The 27447-nt window shown below is 44.3% G+C and overlaps 1 protein-coding gene across 1 annotated transcript in view; it reads left to right on the forward strand.

Moving 5' to 3' along the window:
• The window catches only part of CDK5RAP2 (CDK5 regulatory subunit associated protein 2), a 97037-nt gene that overhangs the window by 68824 nt on the left and 766 nt on the right, over positions 1-27447 (forward strand). Inside the window, exons 26-36 of the mRNA XM_087704645.1 lie at positions 1289-1337; positions 2425-2543; positions 7279-7404; positions 10401-10517; positions 12982-13195; positions 14861-14982; positions 17481-17735; positions 19404-19633; positions 22013-22144; positions 24191-24329; positions 26154-26200. Coding sequence (XP_087560771.1) covers positions 1289-1337; positions 2425-2543; positions 7279-7404; positions 10401-10517; positions 12982-13195; positions 14861-14982; positions 17481-17735; positions 19404-19633; positions 22013-22144; positions 24191-24329; positions 26154-26200 — 1550 coding nt within the window. The remainder of the gene's footprint in view (positions 1-1288; positions 1338-2424; positions 2544-7278; positions 7405-10400; positions 10518-12981; positions 13196-14860; positions 14983-17480; positions 17736-19403; positions 19634-22012; positions 22145-24190; positions 24330-26153; positions 26201-27447) is intronic.

The raw sequence follows: 27447 nt of genomic DNA on the forward strand, positions 1-27447 counted from the left end.
TGGAATGGAATAGAATAGAATAGAATAGAATAGAATAGAATAGAGTAGATATTAGAATATAGATATTAGAATAGAATAAATATTAGAATAGAGTAAACATTGGTATGGAATGGAATAGAATAGAACAGAGTAGATATTAGAATAGAGTAGATATTAGAATAGAATAAATATTAGAATAGAATAAATAATGGAATGGAATAGAATAGAATAGAAATAAAATAGGAATGGAATGGAATAACAGAATAGAAAATGCAATAGAATAGGATAGGAATAGAATAGAATAGAGAATTGTGATGGGATAGAATAGAAATAGAATAGAAATAAGAATAGAATAGAATAATGAAGAATAGCAGAACAGAACAATAATTTTATTGTCACTTTGAATGTGTCTACATTGATCGGCATACATTAAAATGAAATTCCATTGTATACAGCTTTCAAAGGGTCACCCCCTCCAATATATACCACATGAACATGACAAAAATAAATAAATACAAAATTATACACACACACACACACACACACACACACACACACACACACACAGACACACATTGTATGACACAGAGAGAAAACACAATCAAGTTCGGATGTATACATGTACATGGCGAGAAAAATGAATATTGTGAATTTACCAGGCGGGTGGCCTAGGGAACAAAGCTCTTACAGAATCTGGTAGTCCTGCTAGAAATACTTCGAAACCTCCTCCAAGAGGGGAGCAACAGAAACAGACCGTGAAGTGGGTTTGTGGGGTCGCTAACAATGCTTTAATCTCTTAGCTCATAGCGCCTCTAAGCAGTATCCCAAATAACGGGGTGCGAGCTTCCTATAAACTTCTCCGCTGTCCTCACCACTCTCCGTAGGGACTTTCTATCTGAGGCACTGCTGCCACCAAACCAAACAGGGATGCAGTTTGTTCAAACGCTCTCAATCGTGCCACTGTAAGGAAGTGGCCAGATGTGATCTTTTCATCCGACGCAGGAAATGCAGATGCTGGTTTGCACGCCTCACTAAGGGTGACGTTGGGCTACAGTTCCCATCATCCCCAGCCAGAAGGCCGGAGTCAGTCTGCTTGGGAGAGGTTGAGAAGAACACTCAGAGAAGGCTCATTGTTTACTTACTTTTTACTTATTTATATAATCCCTAAACGTTGGCTCCTTTCTGTAAAAATATTAGAAGGATGGCTTTTTCCATGGCTACAATTTTAGGCTGTATCCTCTGACAGGCTGCTTGATTTTTTTTGACACCGTAATTATAATTATTATTTTTTCCTCCCTGGCTTTTATAGGAGACTCAATAGACGACGAAATGACTAGACTTTGCAATCTTGCCCAGAGGTAGGTGCTGCTAGAATGGCTTTTATAAGTGTGTTTAAATCATCATCCCCTTTTAACGACCCTGTAATTCCTTGCGGGGTGGAGTCCGGGCAACTGAATGAAGCTAGCAGAGTGTTTTAATGGCCGGATGCTTGTCCTGTCACCAGTGTGGAGTTTTGTTCGGCAGCTACATTTTCAAGTGTGCCCCGCACGCTCCTGTTTTTAAAATATTGAGATGGAATTGCACGCTGAGCACTCACATTCTTTTAAAATGAATTTCGAACGTTTTGTTAGACGACAAGAATAAAACACAAGAACCCCAAAAGCAAATCGGAGGACCCAGCGGGGAGGGGAAGGGGAAAGATACGTGAGACGGGGAGGGGGAGAAAGGAAAATAAAAGGTTTTGATTTCCGACTGCCCCTCTATTGCAGCCGAATAAAGCATTAACACCGAACCTCAACTTTTTACCTTTCCATAATAATAAAAAGTATCCATTTCTATCATCAACCAAATGAGTAAACCCCAAAATCAAAGTTTCCATTTCCCCCACCCTCCACCTCGAGCACAAAGTCCAGAAGTGGTTTCCAAGGAGAAACGAAAGCAATTGTGTTTTTTTCTTCGATCACAGCAGTCAATCTTCTACCCTGTTTCTCTGAAAATAAGACCTCCCCGGATAATAATCCCATGGGCTTTTGAGTGCATGCGCTAAAATAAGCCCCCCCCGAATAAGCCCTCTCTGAAAATATTACAACACAGCAGCAGCCATGAGGTGACCACGCTCACCGCCTCCTGCACCTCAAAAATAATATTACCTCCCCAAAAATTAGGCCAAGTGCTTATTTCATGTGTGTGTGTGTGTGTGTGTGTGTGTGTGTGAAAAGAAAATAAGACCCTATCTTATTTTCAGGGAAACACGGTAACTGTATCAACTTTTGCAGCCATTCATCCATTGTGCGGATCGAAATGTCCTTTCCTTTTTGTGCCTTTTTGTAAAACGAAGCAAAATTAACAAATGGCTCACTTAGCAACAGAAATGTTGGGCTAAGCCGTGGTCGTAAAGGCGAGGACGACCTGCATTTAAACCTTCCCCATTTTCTTTCCCTGTAGCTTGTCTGACTTTGAGGTGTCCCAACACCTGCCTTCTCCAGAAGGGCCCACTCATGGAGAAGAAGAAGCGGAGAACGGAAAGGAAAAACCAACTGCCACCCCTAGCAAGTTTCCACCAGGTAAACATTGCTCTGTCAGGAAGGCTTCAGCTGTGACAACCCTGCCAAATCAGAATAACCAAATAACAGAGTCAGGAAGGGGCCTTGGAGGTCTTCTAGTCTAACCCCCTGCTCAAGCCAGCCGGCTGGACTTGGAAGTAAAACTTTCTGCCTTCAAATCTGTAAAGATTCTCAGGGATCCAAGGTCATGTTTGCCCCAAAGTGTTGGTTTTTTTTTGCAGGAGGGAAGCTGGACTTCCTTGTTTTGTTTTCTTTTGAAGACATTTCGCTTCTCCTCCAAGAAGCTTCTTCAGCTCTGACCGGATGATGGTGGGGAGTGGAAGGATTGATGCTCCTTGTAGACAGCTGGTCCTTTGCATCATTTTAGAGGGTCGTTGAGTCCACTTGGAGGCTTCTCTGTGTCCTCAGGGTCACCTGAGTGGTGCAAAAGGTTCCTGTTGTCTGCAATTTTCCCCTCTGTAAATCCATTCCTCCTCCCACCCCATTCCAAGGGTCTCCATCCCAAATTGTGTAGCTAAAAGTCTGTAGAGATTCTCAGTCCTCCAGGCCATGGTTGTCCCAAAGGTGCTTTTTCAGGAGGCAAATGGACTTCCTTGGTTTTTCTCTGAAGACATTTTGCTTCTCATCCAAGAAGCTTCCTCAGCTCTGAATGGATGGTGGGGAGTGGAAGGATTGATGCTCCTTGCAGACAGCTGGTCCTTTGCATCCTTTTAGAGAGTTGTAGAGGCCACTTGGAGGTTTATCTCAGGGTCACCTGAGTGGTGCAAATGGTTCCTGGAGTCTGCAATTTTTCCCCTCTGGAGATCCATTCCTCCTCCCACACCATCCGAAGGGTCTCCATCCCAAATTGTGTAGCTAAAAGTCTGTAGAGATTTTCAGCCATCCAGGTCATGGTTGTTCCAAAGGTGCCTTCAAACACAAGACGTAAGAAGTTTTCAAAAAAGACTCAATGCATTCGTGGAGGATTGGCTTTGTTGACCATACCGAGTCTTGAGGCCTCAATGATATTTCCTACAGCTTCAGGCATAGTGCTACTAATATCATCTACTGGGTGAGATGACCACTCCTAGGGCAGATTTATGAATTTATGGATGCTTATGATTGGCCATTGAGGGATGCAGAGTGATTGGTTAATCAGATCCTCGACTTGATCTTCTTAAGTTCCTACATGGCCCCCAAAGGCTGTTTCAGCTTTGCTTTGGCTCTTGAAGCGATAACAATAGCACTTAGACTTATATACCGCTTCAGAGCCCTCTCTAAGCGATTTACAGAGTCAGCCTCTTGCCCCCAACCATCAGGGTCCTTATTTTACCCACCTTGGAAGGATGGGAGGCTTAGTCAACCTTGAGCTGGTCAGGACCGAAGTACTGGTAGTGAGCAGAATTAGGCTGCAATATTGCATTCCAACTACTGTGACACCATGATCCATCCTTCCTTCCTTCCTTCCTTCCTTCCTTCCTTCCTTCCTTCCTTCCTTCCTTCCTTCCTTCCTTCCTTCCTTCCTTCCTTCCTTCCTTCCTTCCTTCCTTCCTTCCTTCCTTCCTTCCTTCCTGATAGCAATAGCACTTATATCCCACTTCACAGTACTTTATAGCCACCTCTAAGCAGTTTACAGTGTCAGCCTCTTGCCCCCAACAAGCTGGGATCTCATTTTACCCACCTCGGAAGAAAGGAAAGCTTAGTCAACCTTGAGCTGGTCAGGATCGAACTCCTGGCAGTGAGCAGAATTAGGCTGCAATATTGCATTCCAACTACTGTGACACCATGATCCACCCTTCCTTCCTTCCTTCCTTCCTTCCTTCCTTCCTTCCTTCCTTCCTTCCTTCCTTCCTTCCTTCCTTCCTTCCTTCCTTCCTTCCCGATAGCAATAGCACTTATATCCCACTTCACAGTACTTTATAGCCCTCTCTTAAGTGGTTTACAGAATTGGCCTCTTGCCCCCAACAGTCTGGGTCCTCATTTTACCCACCTTGGAAGGACGGAAGGCTGAATGAACCGTGAGCTGGTCAGACTCGAACTGCTGGCAGCGAGCAGAATTAGCCTGCAACACTGTATTCTAACCACTGTGCCACCACAGCTGATAGATAGATATGTGTGTGTGAGCGAGAGAGAGACAGACGGACAGACAGACAGATAGCAATGGCCCTTAGACTTATCTACCGCTTTACAGTGCTTTACAGCCCTCTCTAAATGGTTTACAGAGTCAGCCTCTTGCCCCCCAACAATCTGGGGTCCCCATTTAACCCACCATGGAAGGTCAGAAAGTTGAGTCGACCTTCTGATGTCCTCACCTGGCCTCCGAACTCTTTCTCTTTTCTCTGCTTTGCCTCTTGAAGCCTCCGAGATATGCTAACTATTGTACCAGTGGTTTCATCTTGTGATTTGTGGATTTCTTTATCACAAACAACTGCTCTTAAAGAAAGAAAGAAAGAAAGAAAGAAAGAAAGAAAGAAAGAAAGAAAGAAAGAAAGAAAGAAAGAAAGAAAGAAATGCCCATAAACAGCTAACCTCAGAGAAACCAGTGTCTGGTTTCCTACGTTGCATAATTGATGGCGCACTGGCCCAGAAATGCATCCCTTGTTGCCTTCAGGTAGGAGTCTGGAGGCTCGGGTGACAACCAGGCAGCGCTGAAAAACATTTGGTGGCAGCCACAGGAGTTTGGAGGTTTTTGGGCTGGGTGAGCAGAACAAGCTGGGGTAGGCTTTCTCCAGCAAAGCAGAAATGCACAGCAGGTGGGAAACGATCCATTGTTCCACGCATTGCACCCTCAAAGGTATCGGAAGAACCAACATCCTCGGGGCTTCGTTTTCAGTGACGTGCGGCTCAAATGCATGGTCCTTTGGCGGGATGATCCTTCCATGCCGGGGTGGGTGGGTGGGTGGGTGTGTCAGATGGAAAGCAGAGGATATTGTGAAGCGACGTGCCCGAAATGGGATGAGCATCTTTAGATAACACGGGCTTTCTTGAATCTCCGGCCTGCTTGGGTTGTAGGGATCCCTAGGAATTGGAGACCGATATTTTTGGGGGGGTCTAGGGTGGGTCTAAAGGGTGGCTCAGTGGCTAAGACGCTGCGCTTGTCGATCAGAAAGGTCGGCAGTTCGGTGGTTCGAACCCCTAGCACCGCGTAACGGAGTGAGCTCCCGTTCCTTGTCCCAGCTTCTGCCAACCTAGCAGTTTGAAAGCACGTTAAAAAATGGAAATAGGAAAATAGGAACCAGCTTTGGTGGGAAGGTAACAGCGTTCCGTGCACCTTTGGGTATTGAGTCACGCCGGCCACATGACCATGGAGACGTCTGAAGACAGCGCTGGCTCTTCGGCTTTGAAACAGATGAGCACCGCCCACTTGTGCGGGGGAAGATGGGAGGATAAAGGAGGTGAAGGAACATGTGTCTGTGCAGAAAGGAGGCCAAAGAGATGGAATTCACGAGATGAATTGGGGTATTATGGTCTGCGCCGATCTGTTTTAGTTACCGATGAGAGAAAGTGGAGGAAAAAAAATGCTTTTTCCTATACAGTTGTGCCCACCAGTGTTTTAATTTAGATGATATTTTTGAGTGGTACCCCATAATTCAGTAGTGAGTTAAGTAGTGAAGCTGGGAAACTAACTCTGTTCTGTTAAATTTCCACTGTGGAGGAATTTTAATATCATCTAATACTGATTGCTTCAACTGCCTGCCACCCTTCCTACATTCTTCTTGCTCTGTCTTTTTATCCAGTTTTATTTTCTTTCTTTTATATGCCACTTCAATCCAAAGACACTAAGTAGCTACATTTTTTAAAAAAAAAATACTAACTAGTTTTCTAGATAGCTGCAGTCCAGCAAAGATCCGGATAGTTTTCTTCCTCTTCTCCACTTCTGTGGTGGCCAGCCACTGGAGCTGGCAGGAGATTCGGGCAGTAGGGAGGTTGGGGAGGAACATGGGCCAGTCCTGGAGTCTGGGGAAGGCTCGGACGACGGCTCTGTGTCGGAGGCAGAGATGGGTCCAGGGACGTCCAACAGTTATCAGCTGCCTTCAGAGTCAGACATCAGTGAGGCAGACAAACAGCTGGAGCCTGTTCACAGTGTGCGCATGCGCAGAGCTGCCAGACGAAGGGAACAGCTAAAGAACAGGGGTCGACTTGGGAGTAAAGCCACAGGTGGTCAATGAATGATCCCTCCCAGAGGGAATAAAAGAGGAGCAAAAGGGGAGTGGAGTTTGCAGGAGACAATTAGTTCATTCCTGCATTCTCACCAAGTATGGCGGCATCTGAAAGATATCGGCCTGGCCACTCTCCAAGCCTGATCAAGGTCGGTAATTTTGAACTATCTTGAAGGACTATGGGAGAGAAAAGACTTTGCCGAAGAGGAATTCACGGTCAATTAAATAAAAGGAGTTTATAGGGGCGAGGACTCATCTTCATGCTGCTGGGGAAGCCTAGGTCAGAGCAACCTCCTGCTGTCCATCTTCATTAGTTTTTAAGCCGTTGTCCTCCTTCTGAAGGCAGGTGGCATCAAAGAATAGAATTGCTTGAGCAGAAGGCTTTTTAGGTGGTCAAGATGAAGTCAGGCCTCCGCACGACGTAGTTAAGGGACATCAGGGGTGTCCCACATGGCTTGGGGGTGGTGGTGATGGCGGTACTGTTTTTGAAGCTTTCCTCCCAATCACTGACTGCAGAAGATCTACAGCATGCTTAGCTGACTGTGCTTCCCTGCTACCTCCTAAGCTGATTCAACCAATCTCTGGAATTTCTTCAGAGCTCTTGATGGAACACCTCCAGGAAATACGCTTGCTGAGACAACGACTAGAAGATTCCATAAAAACCAACGAACATCTGAGGAAGCATCTGGAGCAACAGGTCTCAGCTTCTGTCCCAGACCAAGGTAAGATGTTTTGGATTACTTCAGAGAGCCATGATCTCTCTTCTGGTGGCAGGGGGCTGCTCACAGGTGCCAATTTTACATTTTTTTGGTGATGCCCACTACCCCATATAAGTCATCCAGAGGACACCAGATTTGGAAACATCCTCAGGGCAATGGATGATCATCCTTGGTCATTACCCAGCACTGATGATGTTCTCTAGTTGAGTAATGAAACATCTGCAAGAAAACCACAAGCTCAGAGAGCTCCAAGGACTCCATATTCATTGTCGTCGTCCTCCTCCTCCTCCTCCTCCTCCTCCTCCTCCTCCTCCTCCTCCTCCTCCTTTTCATTCTCCTCCTGGGAGAAATACCCGTGTAGGACATTGCCCTATTTAGCAGCACTGATAGAAAAGAACATCTGTTGTTCAGGGTTGAATAGTATGGTCTTTGGTGCTCTCTCTCTCTCTGGTGGCTTTCATGCGGATGCTTTATTTACCCAACTAGGTGTTCATCAATGCTCCCACCGTCACTGATGATGGGTAATGAGATGTCTGCAAGAAAACAACCAAGCTCAGAGAGTACCAAGGATCCCACAGTTCTTTCCTTCTCCCCCTCCCCCCTCCCCCTCCTCCTCTCTAGAAACCCCACTCCCTTCTAGCACTGATGATGTTATCTAATAGGGCAATGAAATGTCTACAAGAAAACAACCATGCTTAGAGAACACCAAGGGCTCCCCCAATTCAAACCTGAGCTACAAATATTCTATCAGAGCAGGTGTGTGTGTGTACTGTGTTTCCCCAAAAATAAGACTGGGTCATATTAATTTTTGCTCCAAAAGATGCATTAGGGCTTACCGTAATTTTCGGACTATAAGATGCACCTTTTTTCCCTCAAAAAAGAGGCTGAAAATCTGGGTGTGTCTTATACACTGACCAAACCTTTTTTTGCCTCCTGAAACCCCGCTCCCTTCACCAAAATGACCGTGCAGAGCCTGTAGAAGGCTTTCAGAGTGCTTCTGGGGGCTGGGGAGAGCAGAAATGAGCAAAAAACAGGTCGTTTTTTGCTCAATTCCCCCCAACCCCCAGGAGCACTCTATAAGCTTCCTAAAGGCTATTCATGCCTTTTTTGGGCTGCGGCGGCGGTGGGGGGGGGGGGACAGGCCCCTTTTTGCGAAAAACAGGGCTTTTTTTGGAGGTTTGCAGAGTGCAAAAACTTTTTTTTATTTGTCCCTTCAAAACCTTAGTGCATCTTATACTACAGTGCCTCTTATACTTGGGTGCATCTTATACTCCGAAAAATGCGCTGTTTTCTGGTTAGGTCTTATTTTGGAGAAAATAAATGGCACTCAATGCATCCATCTGCCTGACAATCCTAACTGGGGCTTATTTTTGGGGTGTAGGACTTATATTACAAGCATCTTGAAAAATCATGCTAGGGTTTATTTTCCAGCTAGGTCTTATTTTTGGGGAAACAGGGTATGTATATATGCATTTGCATTCCTGTACTAACCACAACGCCGATGACCCATCTCTCTCTCTGTGGTTGTGCCTGGGGCAGCTCCCCTCTAAAACACTCCATTTTGCTTTGTAAAACAGCCTGGCCATTGTCATCTTGCAAAAAAAATAGCCTCATGCCAGCATCCTTTCTCTGCCAAACTGATCGACCGGCGTCTGTTGAAGCAGCTGAATCCTCGGTCAGGAGGAGAGATTAACGCCAGCCAGCCCTAACATCTCCCCCCCTTAAAAAAACCACACGCCCAAACCGCCCAAACCTGTGGCAATTTTACTGGGATGTTGAAAATGACAGCCAAGCTGTATGTTTTTACAATCTCTGGCTGGTAGCCCAGGCTTAAGCTGAACAGTCTCGTTCCCCCCTGCTACCATTATCAGCAAAGGATAATCGGCAGCTTGGCTGATATTAACCCAGGTTCCAAAGTCTGTTTAGGATGACTTCCTGCAAGTCCAGCTGGATTCCATTTTGCCCTGTACCCAGGATAACCTTCAGAATCTATCTATCTATCTATCTATCTATCTATCTATCTATCTATCTATCTATCTATCTATCTATCTATCTATCTATCTATCTATCTACCTACCTACCTACCTACCTACCTACCTACCTACCTACCTACCTACCTACCTACCTACCTACCTACCTACCTACCTATTGTCTGTCTGTCTGTATAAAAGGGAAATACCACTCATGCATCATCACGAAATCTCCAGAACCATAAAGCCTACAAACTTGAAATTTGGCACGTATGTTCCTCTTGGCTTCTAGGTGCTCGCTAAGAAAGTTTTTTTTCCGAAAGGACCATCGGAGTATTTGTTATGTTATTATTATTATTATTATTATTATTATTATTATTAACACGCTCTGATGCTAAAGGTGTTACACGTTCTACTCTCCCTCCCCACCCAAAAAGAACTCTGTTCCAACTGCCACTTGGACATGGGTGTGGCCAGCACGTGACTCATCTGGCCTGCGGGCTGGGAGTTTAGACACTCTGCACCTGAAAGGGAGAGAAGTGGGTAGGATAGGAGAGGCCTCTGTGGGGCAAGACTGAGGGAGAGAAGGGGAGAGGAGAGGATCAATGGGACTAGCCTGAGGGAGAGAAGGGGATAAGATAGGAGAGGCCCCTGTGGGGCAAGCCTGAGGGAGGGAAGGGGAGAGGAGAGGATCAATGGGGCCAGCCTGAGGGAGAGAAGGGGATAGGAGAGGCCACTGTGGGGCTAGCCTGAGGGAGAGAAGGGGAGAGGAGAGGCCAATTGTATACTCATTAATATTCAAGCTTTTAACTATCAATTTATCAAGCCCGATCCCATAGTTCTATAGCAAAGCATGGGTATCCAACCCACTAGTGGGAGATAAATAGCTTTTGTCTCTCTATTTTTCTTTCTTTTTTAACCTCCCTCCCTACTTTGTTTAAATAGTTTCTTGTTCAGTGGGGGGCAAAAGTCTAATCTTTACTGACCCAAAGATGACTCCTAAATCCCTTTTTATGTATATATTTATAGACGTAACCAATGCTCATATCCGTGCATCAGAGCAGCTGAATTCCCTGACATCTGAAATTCATTTCCTGAGGAAGCAGAACCAAACGTTGAATGGCATGCTGGAGAAAGGATCTAGAGGTGAGATAACCAGGGGAAAGGGACAGAAATAAACTTTTTAAATTGGAAAGCACTAAAGGTGCTTTCCTTCCATTTTTCACCTTGTCTTCTAAAGAAGATGCATTTTATCTGTGGAGATTCTCAGTGATTCTCAAAGGTACTATTTCAAAAGGCCACTGGACTTTGTTTTTCCTTGAAGAGGTTTCGCTTCTCATCCAAGAAGCTTCTTCAGTTCTTCAGAAGGGCAACTGGACTTTGTTTTTCCTTGAAGAGGTTTTGCTTCTCATCCAAGAAGCTTCTTCAGTTCTTCAGAAGGACAACTGGATTTTGTTTTTCCTTGAAGAGGTTTCGCTTCTCATCCAAGAAGCTCCTTCAGTTCTTCAGAAGGCCACAGGACTTTGTTTTCCCTTGAAGAGGTTTCGCTTCTCATCCAAGAAGCTCCTTCAGTTCTTCAGAAGGCCACAGGACTTTGTTTTCCCTTGAAGAGGTTTCGCTTCTCATCCAAGAAGCTCCTTCAGTTCTTCAGAAGGCAACTGGACTTTGTTTTCCCTTGAAGAGGTTTCGCTTCTCATCCAAGAAGCTCCTTCAGTTCTTCAGAAGGCCACAGGACTTTGTTTTCCCTTGAAGAGGTTTCGCTTCTCATCCAAGAAGCTCCTTCAGTTCTTCAGAAGGCAACTGGACTTTGTTTTTCCTTGAAGTGGTTTCGCTTCTCATCCAAGAAGCTTCTTCAGTTCTTCAGAAGGGCAACTGAACTATGTTTTTCCTTGAAGAGGTTTTGCTTCTCATCCAATAAGCTTCTTCAGTTCTTAGATAAGAAGCCAAACCTCTTCAAGGAAAAGCAAAGTCCAGTTGCTTTAGAAAAAAAGCACCTTTGGGACAAGGTGCTTTATCAGTGTCTGTTTGGAATCGGAGCAAGGACAGGATTGACAAAAACGACACACCCTGTAGAAGAAAATGCCCGTCTTCATTGCATTTTCGCATTTTGCCACGTTTTGCACACATAAAACTGGAGCAAATTCACAATCAGCTCTTGCAAACCCAAATCTGTGGTGTACGGGAGAAATAAACCTCTTATTTTTTTTCGTGCTCATCGCCCTCTGAGCTATTTCAAGGGTTACATTTTTTATCCTTTTATGCAAGTTGTCTTTTTTTAGCTGCACCACCAAAGAAAATTGGAAACGTTAAAAGTCTTAAATAATAGATTGGTTTCTTGTTTGATTGCTGCAGGGAGGGTAGAGTTTTACGTCCTGTATTTAAAAACAAATTCCCGATTCCCAGGATAGTATAGGTTAGTCCTCTGACTTATGACCACATTTAAAGTTTTTTTTATTTTAGAACAAACATACCATCATTGTTAAACAGTGTGTCCTCTGGGTACAAATATTTTGTGCAATAACAATTAAACTTACAGCCATATTCATTACTTTATCTATTCTTAAGTTAATACTAATACATAATATACTATTATAACAATCCCCTTCTTTGCTTATCTGTCTTTATTAATACAATTTCCCTATTTCACTCTTCTGCTTCCATTTCTGATTTTCATATTTTTTATAGCAATAGCAATAGCAATAGCAGTAGACTTATATACCGCTTCATAGGGCTTTCAGCCCTCTCTAAGCAGTTTACAAAGAGTCAGCATATTGCACCCAACAATCTGGGTCCTCATTTTACCCACCTCGGAAGGATGGAAGGCTGAGTCAACCCTGAGCCGGTGAGATTTGAACCGCTGAACTGCTGATCTAGCAGTAGCCTGCAGTGCTGCATTTAACCACTCCGCCACCTTGGCTCTATTTATTTATAGAGCCACCTTGGCTCTATATTTATTCGCTAACTGTTGATAAAATAACTCCCGTATACTAGAATAGATTGTTCCTTTTCTTTAATTGCAAGTGTTAATCTATTCATTTCTGCATATTCTAATATTTTTTTAATCGCGTTCTTATCCATAGGGATCTCTTCACTTTTCCAATTTGATGCAAATATAATTCTAGCTGCAGTTATTACATGTTTAATCAAATATACCTTTTCTTTGCTATAAATTTCTGGATTTATTCTGGACAAGAATAAATCTGGTTTGAAGTCAATATGTTGTATATCATCTTCTCCAACCACATACGAATTTTTATCCAACATTTTTTAGCTTCTACTCATGTCCACCACATATGATAATATGATCCCCGGTATCTGGAATTCAGCCCAAAATTTCTGCCGCTAATTGAGACAGCTGTTAAGTGAATTTCATCCCATTTTACGGCCTTTCCCGCCACAGTTCTTAAGTTGAACCACTGCAGTTGTTAAGCTAGCAACACTGTTGTAAGTCGAGGACTGCCTATACCTCATAAGGGTAGTGCCATTTTGCTTGTATTTTGGAAAGCACGGGAGAGCTTACACACCGTTTGTCTATCACACTTGGCCAAGAAAGAATTCTATTTCAGATTTTTTAATTTCTAGAATTTCTATTTCTATTGTTCCTTTTCAGAAGGACTTGAGGCTCAACTTGCAGAGAAGCAGAAAGAAAATGAAGCCTTGAGAGAGTCCTTGACCCAGAAGCTCCTGGCGGTTGAGGGTCTTCAGAAGGACCACGAGCATCTCGAGAAGGAGAACGAAAAGCTGCGGGAACAAGTGGAAAAAGGAGAGGTCGAAAACGAGGGTCTGACCCACGAACTGTATGAAATCAGGATTGAGCTGAACAGGTAATTCTTAAATGTCAAGATGGGAAAACCTTACGGCACAGAATAGAGCTGGTGAACCAGTTGTTTCCCCGAAGTCTATGGAGATTCTCCATCATCCAGGTCATGGTTATCCCAAAGCTGCTGTTCCAAAAGGCAACTTTCTTGAGTTTTTTTTTCTTGGAAAGCCCTTTGCTTCTCACCCAAGAAGAACTGAAGGAGCTTCTTGGATGAGGATCCAAGAAGAAACTTTTCGGATGAGGAGCCAAGAAGAAGCTTTTCGGATGAGGAGCCAAGAAGAAGCTTCTCGGATGAGGATGCAAAAAGAAGCTTCTTGCATGAGAATCCAAAAAGAACTGAAGAAGCTTCTTGGATGAGGATCCAAGAACTGCAGAAGCTTCTTGGTTGGGACTCCAAGAAGAACTGCAGAAGCTTCTTGGATGAGGATCCAAGAACTGCAGAAGCTTCTTGGTTGGGACTCCAAGAAGAACTGCAGAAGCTTCTTGGTTGGGACTCCAAGAAGAACTGCAGAAGCTTCTTGGATGAGGATCCAAGAAGAGGTTTCTTGGATGAGGATTCAAGCTTCTTGGATGAGAATCCAAGAAGAACTGAAGAAGCTTTTTGGATGAGAAGTGAATTTTTTCAAGGAAGAAAAACCAAGAAAATCCACTTGCCTTTTGGAATAGTACCTTAGAGTTGTTTTCCAGGTGTTGCTAAACAAAAACGATCAACCTTGTTCCTCATGGAGTCCCATTTGGGCATGGACAGATTCTTCTCCCAAGGGCTTTAATGTTACATACAGGCATGAAAACTAGAGTAGGATGCAATTGGCGTGGACTTGCGTAGACTTGGAAAACCAAGTCAGGTGAATCATCCTGGTGTCCGCTTCCTTTATGGAAAGCCAGGTTGTAGCAGACCTAGGCTTCCACAAACACAAAACCAACTCCTCGTCCCGATAAAACCTCTTTTATTTAGGCTAAAGGGAATTCCTCTCCAGCAAAGTCCCGGCCAACAGTCTTTCAAGAGATTTCACAACTACAGACCTTTAGCAGGCTTGGAGAGCTGCCAGGCTGATATCTTCCAAACGCCACACTGTAGCAGCAATTACTTGGCAAGAAGTCAGGAACAGATCTTCACCCGAATGTTTATTTCATTTGTATGTTTATGTTTATTTCATTTGTATGCTGCCCTTTTCCCCCAAGGGGGACTCAATGAATTGAACTAATTGCCTCCTGCAAACTCCACTCCCCGGTTGCTCCTCTTTTATTCCCTATGGGAAGGGACATTCACCATCCACCTGTGGCTTTACTCCCAAGTTGACCCTTGTTCCTTAGCTCTTCCCTTCTCCTGGCAGCTCTGCGCATGTGCATATTGGGAACAGGCTCCAGCTGTTCTTCTGCCCCACTGATCTCCGACGGCAGCTGATAACTGTCAGACGGCCCTGGCCCCCTCTCTGCCTCCGACACAGAGCCCTCATCAGAGCCTTCCCCAGACTCCAGGACTGGCCCAGGTTCCTCCCCAACTTCCTCACTGTCCAAATCTGCTGCCAGCTGAGCTGGCGGGCCACAGGAGAAGGAAAGGTTGAAGGAGATGTCTCAGGACAACAGGGAGAGTCCTACCACAATCAGGTCACTCTTCGTGATGCGGGATTATAAGCCCTCACTGACTAGTTTGCTTGGGATGTTCTAGGTTGCAGATGGAGCTGGCCACAAAGCATCACCAGCTGTCAGAGAATGACAAATTGTTGTGCTCGTTGCGAGTGGAGCTCAAGGTGTACGAAAAGTTGGACGAAGCCCTCCAGAAAGTGAAAGGTAAAGGGTATCAGATACAAATAGGAAGGCTGTTGGGTTATTCTACAGTGGATTAATTCAGAAGGGAATTTGAGTACTGAACTCCAGAGGAAAGGAGACAGGTTTTGGGGCATGCAGGGGTTTATGGAACTTCTCCACCCATCCTTCGGTTCATCTTCAAGATTGGGCAATCCCATCAATGTAGAGATGTCCATGGGCAAAATCCCATGGGCAAGAGCATCAGAGTTTGTTGCAGCAATCACATCCAGAAAGCACACACAGGTAACGGATTCAGCAGGATTCAATCTTCCTTATATACATAATAACACAGGCATATATACAATACCCATGCGGATTCTTCCAACGCGGTCGCAAATACAAGCAAACACAGGCTGAGGAGAGAACAGTTTCAGTTTCAGTTCAGAGCAGCAGACTAGTTAAGAGCTCCGCACAGACTCAGAGCTTCAGTACAGAACAGTTGAACTAAGCCACCCCCAAGGTCTTCGCTATCTCCTTGTTGCTCGTAGAGCAAATACTGTTTCAGTTTCCAAACAGCCCTCATTGGCTGACTTAGTTGCTATGCCTGTTCTTTGGCTGACCTTGTTACCATGTCTTCTTCCAAGTCATGAACTCTCAGGCACTGATAAAGAGTCATATCATTAGGGAGGGCAAGATAGCCAGACCAAATGGGATATCATTGTCCTTAGCCTTGGGTGAATTCCACGGAAGACCAGGAAACAAGTTCTGGATTTTCCCACGTCCAAAGTCAAGTGTGCTCTGTAACTCACATTGGTGGATGAGTTAAAAAACCCACTCTAAAAAAAAACAATTTATGTTCACATAAAACTATTGCAGGTGGTCTTTGACTTAACGACCGTGATTGAGCCCAACATTTCTGTTGCTAAATGAAACATGGAGGTTTGCCCCATTTTACGACTTTTCTCACCGGAGTGAATCATTAACTCAGTAATATGGTTGTTAGTAATACAGCTTTCTCCTTTGATGTCAACTCCTAAAGTTGCCATGGTGAGCCCATTCCACGCATACCATCCGATAGAGTTGGATCTCAGATTACTACAGCAGGCTTGGGAGGGGGGCACCTCATTGGAGAATGTGATTTATGACACAGACTGAGGGGAGCGAAGGAACAGGGGTAAAGTTCGGCTAAAATTCAAACGCTTAGATCTGACTGCAATAGGGTATTGCTGAAATGGTACTCCTAATACATGACTGGTTTTCTTTTGAAACTTGGCTCGAGGCTCATGAATCAATTAGGGCATCTTTCGGAAACCAATTCAGGCAGTCAGTTCTAAGCTTGGCTTGCCAGAAGGTCGGAAAATGGGAATCACGCAACCCCTGGTCACTGCGACCTGTCGTAAATATGAGTCAGTTGCCAAGCATTTGAATTTTGCTCTTGTGACCCTGGGGGGGAGGGTGCCACGGTTGGGTGAAAACTGGTCGTAAGACGCTTTTCCCACTTCCGTTGCATGGTCACTAAACAGGCTGTCGTAAGCCAAGGGCTACCTCTGGTGAGATTTTGCTGGGGTTTGAAAACTTGCAAGAAGGTGGCCCAAAGTTTGCTCTTTGCCAGGTTCAAAGAATTTTGAGTTCCTTGATTTGGGCGATCAGCTCTCTGGGTTTCAAGACAGCTTTGATTTTTTAGCCTTGGTTCCCACCTTCCACGTCGGTGACTCACAATTAGGATACTTTCTTATTGTTATTTAATCTCGGGCCAGCTTCTCTCTCTCTCTTCTCCCCAGGCGCTCAAACGTCCTTCAGAATTTATAAATCTTCTCCACTCCAGTCCTTTAATATACGTCATTTCTTTCTCTTTTTTTTTTTGCTTTGGATATGCAACATTAGCTTTTATAGTCAAAGTGAAAAAATAATTTTGGCTCTTATTAAATCTTTGGAGAGCGAAAGCAATTACTAGGGAAGGTTATACTTGCATGCATGTGTGTGTATGTGCGTTTTGGGCATGCAGGTTTTTGGGGGGCCTATGAAATCATTATAAGCGACGCAGTGGCTCAGTGGCTAAGATGCTGAGCTTGTCTATCAAAAAGGTTGGCAGTTTGGCGGTTCGAATCCCTAGTGCCGTGTAACAGAGTGAGCTCCTGTGACTTGTCCCAGCTTCTGCCAACCTAGCAGTTCGAAAGCATGTAAAAAATGCAAGTAGAAAAATAGGGACCCCCTTTGGTGGGAAGGGAACAGCGTTCCGTGCGCCTTTGGCGTTGAGTCATGCTGGCCACATGACCACGGAGATGTCTTCGGACAGCGCTGGCTCTTCGGCTTTGAAATGGAGATGAGCACCGCCCCCTAGAGTCAGGAACAACTAATTCATATGTGGGAGGGGAACCCTTACCTTTTAAAACCATTATCTACCTACTCTTTGGAACTGACTCAGATTCTGAATTGTTCAGGATTTTAACAGCCACTATTTTAATTGTTCGTAACAGTAATGTGGGTTTATATTTCTTAAACACCAATCCCCCTCCCCCCAACCGACAAACATCTTTCAGATCGGCACCAGGATGAAATTGAAGAATGTACGAAGGATCAAAACCAACCTCTTGATCTTGGCGAGCTCTTGACTGAAATCCAGTTCTTGAGAAAGCAGCTGGAGCAGAGCATCGCCTCCAACCAGATGTTGCATGAAAAAGTAGAAGAGCAGCTGCGCCTAGGACAGGGGGAGAAGGAGAACTATCTGGGGTCAGCTGTGCAGATCAACTACCTGTTCGGTCACGAGTCTCAACAACTTCCCACTGGGATCAAAGGTAGGGAGAAGGCGCATTCCGGCAGCCTTAAAGGTAGGACAAGAAGCAATGGGTGGAAACTCATTCAAGGAGAGAAGCAACCTAAAACTAAGGAGAAACTGTTAGAAGTTATAACCTGGCAGAACAATTAATCAGTGGAACGGCTTGCTTCTAGAAATTCTGGGTGCTCCATCATTGGAGGTTTTTAAGAAGAGATTGGCCAGCCATTTGTCTGAAGTAGTATGTAGGCTTTCCTGTTTGAGCAGGGGGTTGGACTAGAAGGCCTCCAAGGTCCCTTCCAACTCTGATAATGCATATTCTAGTTCTAAATAGGGGAGAGGGTTAGGCCTCTGTTTGTTCCCTTAAGGGGCTGCCACCAAGAAGAGGGGCTCAACATATTTTCCAAAGCTCCTGAATGCAGAAGCAGCAGCGATGGATGGAAACCAATGAAAAAGAGAACCAACCTAAAAATAAGGAGAAATTTCCTGACAGGGAGAACAATTAATCAGTGCAGCAGCTTGCTTTCAGAGGTTAAGGGTGCTCCATCATTGCAGGTTTTTAAGAAGAGATTGAACAACCCTTTGTTTGAAATGGTATAGGTTTCCTGTGTCAGCATTCCAAATATCATGCAGAATTAAATCAGAGTCAAAGGCAAAACTATCCTTAAGGTTCCAATTTAATAAGACAGACATGTTGGCATCATGCTATGGATCCCAATACTGGAAATGACATCAGAATTCCACCCAGTTAAAAGTTCATGATCTTGTCCCCACACCCACAATCCATCACATGGTCCAATCTTCTTCTTCAACACTGGCATCCACACCCAGCTGCTTCCGGTCAGGTGTGAAAGTACGGAGACAAAAGATGACCTTGAGCTTCTAGTAAAGAATAGCAATAGCAGTTAGACTTATATACCGCTTCATAGGGCTTTCAGCCCTCTCTAAGCGGTTTACAGAGTCAGCATATTGCCCCCAACAACAATCCGGGTCCTCATTTTACCCACCTCGGAAGGATGGAAGGCTGAGTCAACCCTGAGCCGGTGAGATTTGAACAGCCGAACTGTAGAACTGCAGTCAGCTGAAGTAGCCTGCAGTGCTGCATTTAACCACTGCGCCACCTTGGCTCAGAATGAAAACAACACATTCCACAATCCTACTCCTTCTATTCCCCCCTCCCGTCAACTATACTAAAAAAACAGCATAATGAAATAAGAGAAAGTGTGGCAGGCCAAAATTCTAAAAGGAATATAATTGCAGGCCTGACATCCTGCTTGGCTGGACTAGACCTCCAAGGTCCCTTCCAGCTCTATTATTCTGTTATTTTGAATTCAAGGGAAGCAGAAGTTGTGGGTGCTTCATTACTGGAGGTTTTGAAGATGAGATTGGACAGTCACTGGTCTGAAATGGTATAGGATCTCCTGCTTGAGCAGGGGGATGGACTAGAAGACCTCCAAGGTCCCTTCCAACTCTGTTCTTCTGTTAATTTCACCCAGTTCTTTAGAAACAGAGGAGCCACATTGTTTTCCACTGCCAGAGGAGTAGAGAAAATTTAAGGGCCATGGGTTAACGATCTGGGAATGGGTAAAGCCTTCACTTCCCCATAGAGGAGGGTTTTGATTGTCATCTGCATGTGTCAATCAGACAATTGGTAGCTAACCCAACATCATCTTCTGTACCTCCGCTGCAGAGTTGAGTTTCAGCACCCTGGACAGCCCCTCCCACTGCAGCCTGTTGACCAACCAGGAGATTTGCCCCATCCCCAGTCACTGCGTCTGGGCGGACAAGAACGGGCAACACATCCTGGGCTTGATTGAGGATTACAACTGTCTCCGGAAGCAGATCACCGAAGGGCGGAAGCGGCTGTCTAAGCTGGAGCTTCCTCTGAGAGAGGAAGGAGACCCGGAATTGGCGGTGACAGTAAGTGGCGTAGTGGAGAAACTGGATGGGTGGGAATATTATGGAACCTACAGACTCCTAAAGAGTTGAGGATGGAGTGTTTTTTTAAAAAAAGTTTTTTATTTTATTTTAGTTATTGTTCTTATCACATTTTAACACTTTTTTTAAAAACAACTTTCCTCCATTTCATCAAGCATGTCGTTTGGTTACAGGTTTTTCTGCACCAATTCTTAAACTCAGGGTTGACATCACTGGTTTACATTAAACATAGCTGAATATTTCGCTGTCATTGGGCATTATGTATTCAAATTACCATTAATATTCTTCCATCTGTAACAATCCTTATTTGCTTAAATTCATAATTATCTATCAAATAACAATGAATCTTTAAAGTATTACAGTGTCACTTATGTCTAAGGAGAAAGAGCGAAGAATAGAACAAAGGGTTCCCATTAATTTATAATATACATTCATATTTTCAATTGACCCTTATGTCACCAATCATCCCGTTATTAATTATTAATCCATATAGTGGTTAAGTATTTCAATTCATGTATATATCAATTGTTCCTTACATCATCATTGATCCGTTTAATATACAAAGATCTTTCTAATATAAAATGGTCACTACATACAATTATACCAAGGTAAATCATCCCATTCTTATACATTAAAATTATTATTGTACTTTATATATTATGTGAATAGTATTCTATATCATAGCAAGAAAAGAAAAAACAAAAAACATTTTAACACTTTTAAGCATTCATTTTTCCATGTAAAAAACTAAAATATATGATCGGAATTGCTCTGCTTACCATCCCATACACCTATTTTTTTTAACCTACACCCTACTTTTCTTTCCTTTCCTTTTCTCCCTCCCTCCTCTACTTTCTTCTCCGCCTCTCCTTTCCCTTTCCTCCTTCCCCTCTCCTCTTTACCTCTTACCCTTCATACCCTCTCTCCTCCTCTTCCTATCCCTCCCAATCTTCCTCTCCTTTCTTCTTTCTCTCTCTTCTCTCCTGTTCCTCTCTTCCTTGAGGATGGTTTTTTCTTGTAAAGTTTTTTTAATGTTTAGTCTCATACACATATTTTACAAGTATACATTCTCTTAGTTAATTGTTCTTATCACATTTTTACCCTTTTAAGCATTTTTCCATATAAAAAAATAAAATATATGATCGGGATTGCTTTTGTGTATGGGATGGTAAGCAAAGCAACGTGCCCTACTTTTCTTTCCTTTTCTCCCTCTCTTTCTTCTCTACTTTCTCCTCCTCCTCTCCTTTCCTTTTCCTTCTTCCCCTTCCTCTCCCCTACTCCTCTCTACCTCTTCCCCTTCATACCCTCTCTCCTCCTCTTCCTATCCCTCCTCCTCTTCCTCTCCTTTCCTCTTTCTTCTCTCTCTCTCTTTTCTCCTCTCCTCTTCCTTGAGGATGGAGTGTTAAGGCACCAGGGGTCCATGGGATTCTCTGTCTGTCTCTCTGTCTGATTTCTCTTTTTCCCTCTCTCTCTCTCTCTCGCTGTCTTTTTCTCCATCTCTGTCTCTCTGTCTGATTTCTCTCTCTCTCTCTCTCTCAGTTTCTCTCTCTCTCTCTCCGTCTCTCTCCCTCTGTCTGTCTCTCTGTCTCTGTCTCTGTCTGATTTCTCTCTCTCTCTCCATCTCTCTGTCTCCATCTGTCTCTCTGTCTGATTTCTCTCTCTCTGTCTCTCCGTTTCTCTCTGTCTCTGTCTCTCGCTCCGTCTCTCTCCATCTGTCTCTTTCTCTGTCTGTCTGTCTGTCTATCTCTGTCTCCATCTCCGTCTCTCTCTCTGTCTCCGTCTGTCTCTCTGTCTGATTTCTCTCTTTCTGTTTCTCTGTTTCTCTCTGTCTCTGTCTCTCTCTCCATCTGTCTCTCTCTGTCTCTCTCTCTCTCTTTCTCATTTGTCTGCCGAGGAATACATTTTGCCTCGTCTCTGGATCACTTGCTCACCGTTAAATGGAACCATTTAGCGTGTCTGCTAAAGGAGGATCCTCTATATCGCCCATTTTGACTTTCAAATGATGAGACGTGGAATGAAAACAGGCGAGGAAAGGGAGGTTGTGTGTTTTCCCACGGAGCCCAGTAAATGTAACCCATTATTAATTACCATTATTGATTAGCCTGCCTTCCTGCTCCTGCGACAGCCACCCCCCCTTTTCCTGTTCTTGAATAATAATGCATAATTTCGCTACCTTTTTAACTGAATAAATTAGTTTTGCCCGACTTGCAAAATATTCACGCTCATCAGTCCTTCCGAAACTGTAGCCAATTGGATTTGGGCCATTAATTCAAGATGACTTTCCTTCCCACCCCCCTTCCTAGGGTAAGAAAATCTTTCTCATCTTCTTGGGTTTTTTTTCCCCTTTCTTTCTTTCTCCAGGTTCCTCTGAGTTTGTCTGCCACCTTCAAGGCGGTCCAGGAGAACCTGGAAGAAGCTGGCCGCCTCTTGACCCTCCTCTGGAGGGTCTCCTTGCCAATGAAGGTGGTCCATGCTGCTGCTTACTCACTTCAGGTTAGGCTTGTTCTGACCAAGGCTTCCCCAAAAAGCAAGAGGTAGATTCCTGGTCCCAACAAAATCCATTTTGTTAAACGAATGAGGAATTCCTCTCATTCCTGTTCAGCCAAGGCCTGGCAAACAGTCTTTCAAAGGAGTATTTACGACCACAGACCTTATCTAGCTTGGAAAGCTGCCATGTAAATATTTTCCAAATGAGGGGCTGTGCAAGGAAAGGCTGGGCACAGAGTCTCCGAGATTCACGGAGAGATCTTCACACTCCTGAAATGAACTAAGGAACACATTGTTTCCTGCAAAAGCCCCCTCCCCATTCCCTCCTCTTTTGTTTCCCATGGGAGGGTCCAATCACCTCCAAGGTGTGGCTTTACTCCCAATCCCTTTTATTAAACAAATGTGAATTCCTCTCATTCACACTCAGCCAAGGCCTGGCAAACAGTCTTTCAAAGGGGTATTTATGACCACAGACCTTATCTAGCTTGGAAAGCTGCCATGTAAATATTTTCCCAATGAGGTGCTGTGCAAGCAAAGACTGGGCACAGAGTCTCTGAGATTCACAGACAGATCTTCACACTCCTGAAACGAACGAACAAATTGTTTCCCGCAAAAGCCCACTGTCAGCGTTCCAGGTATCATCCAGAATTAAATCAGGATCCAAGGCATAGCTTTCATCAAAGTGCCAATTTAATAAGAGAGACATGTTGGCACATCTGTGGAAAACCCGAATCTGACAGCTTCCTGGGTTTTCCACCCAGTTGAAAGTTCAAGACCTTGCCTCCGCACCCACAAGTCCATCACAGGGTCCAATCACATGGTGGGCGTGGCCAGTTCGACATCACTTTGTGTCGGGGGCTCCCGTGGCTGCCCAAGCGCTCGGCCAGTGAAAACAGTCTCTCCGAGTTCCGTTTTCGGCTGCGATGGCCAACTGCAACCCGCACACAGCCCTCCTGAGCTCCATTTTCGCTGGCAGAGGCACTGTGGGTTGGTCCTTTGCTGTTTCCAGGGCAACCCCGCAGGTCAGATCAAAGCCTTGAGTTTGACACCCTTATGTTACCGCTTCAGGAATGTGCTGGGCAGAAGGTCTTTGGTTAAACCCAACCAACCATGTGTCTATGGGGATGCTCAGTCATCCAGGTCCTGGCTGTCCCAAAGGTGCTTTTTTCAAGAGGCGACTGGACTTCCTTGTTCTTTCTTTTGAAGACGTCTCGCTCCTCATCCAAGAAGCTTCTTCAGCTCTGACTGGATGGTGTGGAAATGGAGGATTTATACAACCTGCAGACAGCTGCTCATTTGCATCCTTTTAGCGAGTTGTTGTGGCCAGTGGTGAAATTCAATTTTTTTTACTACAGGTTCTGCGGGTGTGGCTTGGTGGGCGTGGTGTGGCTTGGTGGGCGTGGCTTGGTGGGCGTGCCACGGGAAGGATACTGCAAGATCTCCATTCCCGCCCTACTCTGGGGCCAGCCAGAGGTGGCATTTGCTGGTTCTTCTGAACTACTCAAAATTTCCGCTACCGGTTCTCCAGAACCCGTCAGAACCTGCTGGATTTCACCCCTGGTTGAGGCCACCTAGAGGTTTGTCAACCTCCATATCAACACAGATAAATCTCCAGGTGGCCTTAATGACTCTCTAAAAAGAATTCAAAGGACCAGCTGTCTGCAAGGAGCATCAATCCTTCCATTCCCCACCATCCAGTCAGAGCTGAAGAAGCTTCTTGGATGAGAAGCGAAACGTCTTCAAAGAAAAACCAGAAAGTCCAGTTGCCTCTTGAAAAAAGCACCTTTGCGACAACCTGCTGTAGATTTCTTCTATGGACCTCCCAACAGCCATCTCTGAAGGGCAAGGGTCTCCAAACCTGGCAACTTTAAGATTTGTGGACCTCGACATCCTGAATTCCTCATTCAGCCATGCTGCTTAGTCACCCCTTGCCAAGAAGGACATCTTGAAAAGAAGCATTGCCATCTTCAGCCATAGTTCCGTCTACCCAAGCTTTGGGAGGCCCACACCCACCCCGTGAGAGAAAGCTAACCCTGCCTCCTTGCTCTGCAGGATGAAGATCTGAAGTCCGAGGTCTATAAGCTCCGTCGGAAAGTGGCTGAACAGGAGAAGAAGCTGTTCAGCATGGCCAGGCGCTTGTATTCCACCAACCAACTCAAAGAGAACATGGAGAGGGTCATCATGGAGCAGTGTGAGTGGGGAGGTCTTCCATCTTCTCTGCTCTTTGTCCTGCTTCGGAGCTTCGCAGTGACCTCAGAAGGTTAAAAATAGACCAACCCCTGGTCTGACCCAATGCCATTCCCCTACTTTTTTGAACCCTACTCCCCCCCCCCCCCCCAGCTCCAAGTAGCAAGCTAGATCTCAGTTGACGAAGCAAGTAGGAAGTTGACTAGCCATAAGGAATGTTTAGTGGGAAGATCTCTTGAGACAATGTCCAGTTGGGAATCTGAGACGTGTCTGGAGTAGTTTTAACAGAATTGATGAATAACCGAGTTGGAAGGGGCCTTGGAGGCCTTCTAGCCCAACCTCCTGCTCGAACAGGAGACCCTGTTAATGTTTGTGTTCCAAATAGCATCCAATATAAAAATTGGAGTCAGAGGCAAACACTTCCTCAAAGTTCCAATTGATTAAGAGAGCCACGTTGGCACATCTGGGAAAACCCGAATCTGAAGGCTTCCCGGTTTTCCCCACCCAGTTGAAAGTTCAAGATCTTGCCCCCACACCCACAAGTCCATCACATGGTCCAATCTCCCACTGCCACGAAGACAGATTCCTCCCATCCCGTTTCCGGCTAGGTGCAGAGACAAAGGATGACCTTGAGTTTCTAAGAAGGATGTTGTTATGACTACACATCACCCCACTCCATATAATCCCTCCCTCCCATTTTACCACAGTAGAAAGTGTGGTGGGCCTGAAGGCCAGAAAGAAAAAGATGACTTGCAGGCATGACAATACAATTTCCAACAGGCAGCTGTCCAGTCTTTTCTTAGAAACCTCCAGTAATGGAACACGCAGAATTTCTGGAGGCAAGCTGTTCTACTGGTTTATTGTCCTCACTCTCGGGAAATTTCTCCTTATTTCATGGGCTTAACTTCCAAGCCACTTTGTCTTAACTTACTGGTAGTCCTCGGCTTATGACCACAATTGAGGCTGGAATTCCAGTCACAAATCATTGGGGGCATAAGTCGAGGCACTACATGGCCGGACCCAACTTTTTCAACCATTTTTTGAATTGCAGTTCTTAAGATGTAATCCCACAGTTGTAAGTTTGAATCCACTCCCCCAAGTGGGTATATGTGTGTGTGTGTGTGTTTGTGTGTGTAGGTGTGTGTGTGTGTGTGTGTGTGTATGTATGTATGTATGTATGTATGTTGTGGCCCAGCAGGAGCCGTTGGAGCTGCCACCAGACTCCGACAGCGAGGGGCCCTATGAGTTGGCTTTGGAGGATGTGGAGAACCCTGGACAGGGTTCCGACTCCGAGCAGGGCGCAGAGAGGCTGGTTGGCCACCAGGAAGCACCTGAGCCTTTGACCAGTGGGGAGGAGACAAGGGAGTGTGATCCGGAGGTCAGCAGTGGGGAGGAGACAAGGGAGTTGTTCCTAGATGCCCGGCACTGGAGAGCTAATAGGCATAAGGAACAATTACGCAGTTACAGGAGGTAATTGCACTCAGCTGGTGGTAATTAGGCTCCTCTCAAGACTATAAAAGGAATGCTTGTGCACACGCCCCTTTTGCAGAAGTCAATGCATTAACTAATGTTGGAGAACAGTATTGTGAGCTTGGCAGGCTGGATTGCTGCCAAGGCTTATCTGTGCCTGCTTGCTGCCAAGGACCTGTCTGTCTATTAATAAATTCTGTAAAGTATCTTTGGCTTGGAGTGCTTTGGTGTGGAACGAGGGGGGTCAGAACATATATATATTTGCCATTAAACACCTGGCCGTAAGTTTACAACTGCCATTGGAAGCTCAAGGGAAATGCACCTTCTCAAGCCAAATTAACTCTCTTTCTCTTTGCAGTGTCGTTAACGCATAGTGTTTTAAAGAAGGCCAGAGCAAATCTTGAAGTAAGTAGAAACACTCACCAACATCCTCATGTCTCTTTCTGTTTTCCCTTCTTCCTTTTCTGTAAGTAGTGGGGTCTTGGGAATCATCCATCTTGCAAAAAATCCCCAATAATTGTGGCCCGCCAGTAGCCAGTGTGGTTGGCAGCAGATTCGGACAGCGAGGAGGTTGGGGAGGAACCTGGGCCAGTCCTGGAGTCTGGGGAAGGCTCGGATGTGGGCTCTGCGTCGGAGGCAGAGAGGGGGCCACGGCCGTCTGACAGTTATCAATTGCCTTCGTAGTCGGAGCAGGAGCATTGCAGGGAAAAAAATGCTTTTTTTTTTGGCCTTATTTCTGCTGCTTTTTTTCTACAGGGTACTTGCATACCATTTCTGCACAAAAACTGATCAGAATAGTCATGCTTTATTTGGGGGGGCAATCAAAGAAGTAAGAGTAGAATAGAATAGAATAGAATAAGGATAGAGAATAGAATAGGAATACAGAATAGAATAGAATAATAGAGTAGAATAGAATAGAATAAAGATAGAGAATAGAATAGGAATACAGAATAGAATAGAATAATAATAGAATAGAATAAGTATAGAGAATAGAATAGGAATACAGAATAGAATAGAATAATAATAGAATAGAATAAGTATAGAGAATAGAATAGGAATACAGAATAGAATAAGAATAGAATAGAATAAGGATAGAATAGAATAGAATAAGAATAGAATAGAATATGGATAGAGAATAGAATAGGAATATAGAATAGAATAATAGAGTAGAATAGAATAGAATAAGGATAGAGAATAGAATAGGAATACAGAATAGAATAAGAATAGAATAGAATAAGGATAGAGAATAGAATAGGAATACAGAATAGAATAAGAATAGAATAAGGATAGAGAATAGAATAGGAATACAGAATAGAATAAGAATAGAATAGAATAAGGATAGAGAATAGAATAGGAATACAGAATAGAATAATAATAGAATAGAATAAGTATAGAGAATAGAATAGGAATACAGAATAGAATAATAATAGAATAGAATAAGGATAGAGAATAGAATAGGAATACAGAATAGAATAAGAATAGAATAGAATAGAATAAGGATAGAGAATAGAATAGGAATACAGAATAGAATAGAATAATAATAGAATAGAATAAGGATAGAGAATAGAATAGGAATACAGAATAGAATTAGAATAGAATAGAATAAGTATAGAGAATAGAATAGGAATACAGAATAGAATAGAATAATAGAG

Source organism: Thamnophis sirtalis, unplaced genomic scaffold, assembly GCF_051295495.1.
Source record: "Thamnophis sirtalis isolate CommonGarterSnake01/CBP01778 unplaced genomic scaffold, rThaSir2_p1.2 scaffold_2, whole genome shotgun sequence".
In the NCBI taxonomy this organism is placed as follows: Eukaryota; Metazoa; Chordata; class Lepidosauria; order Squamata; family Natricidae; genus Thamnophis; species Thamnophis sirtalis.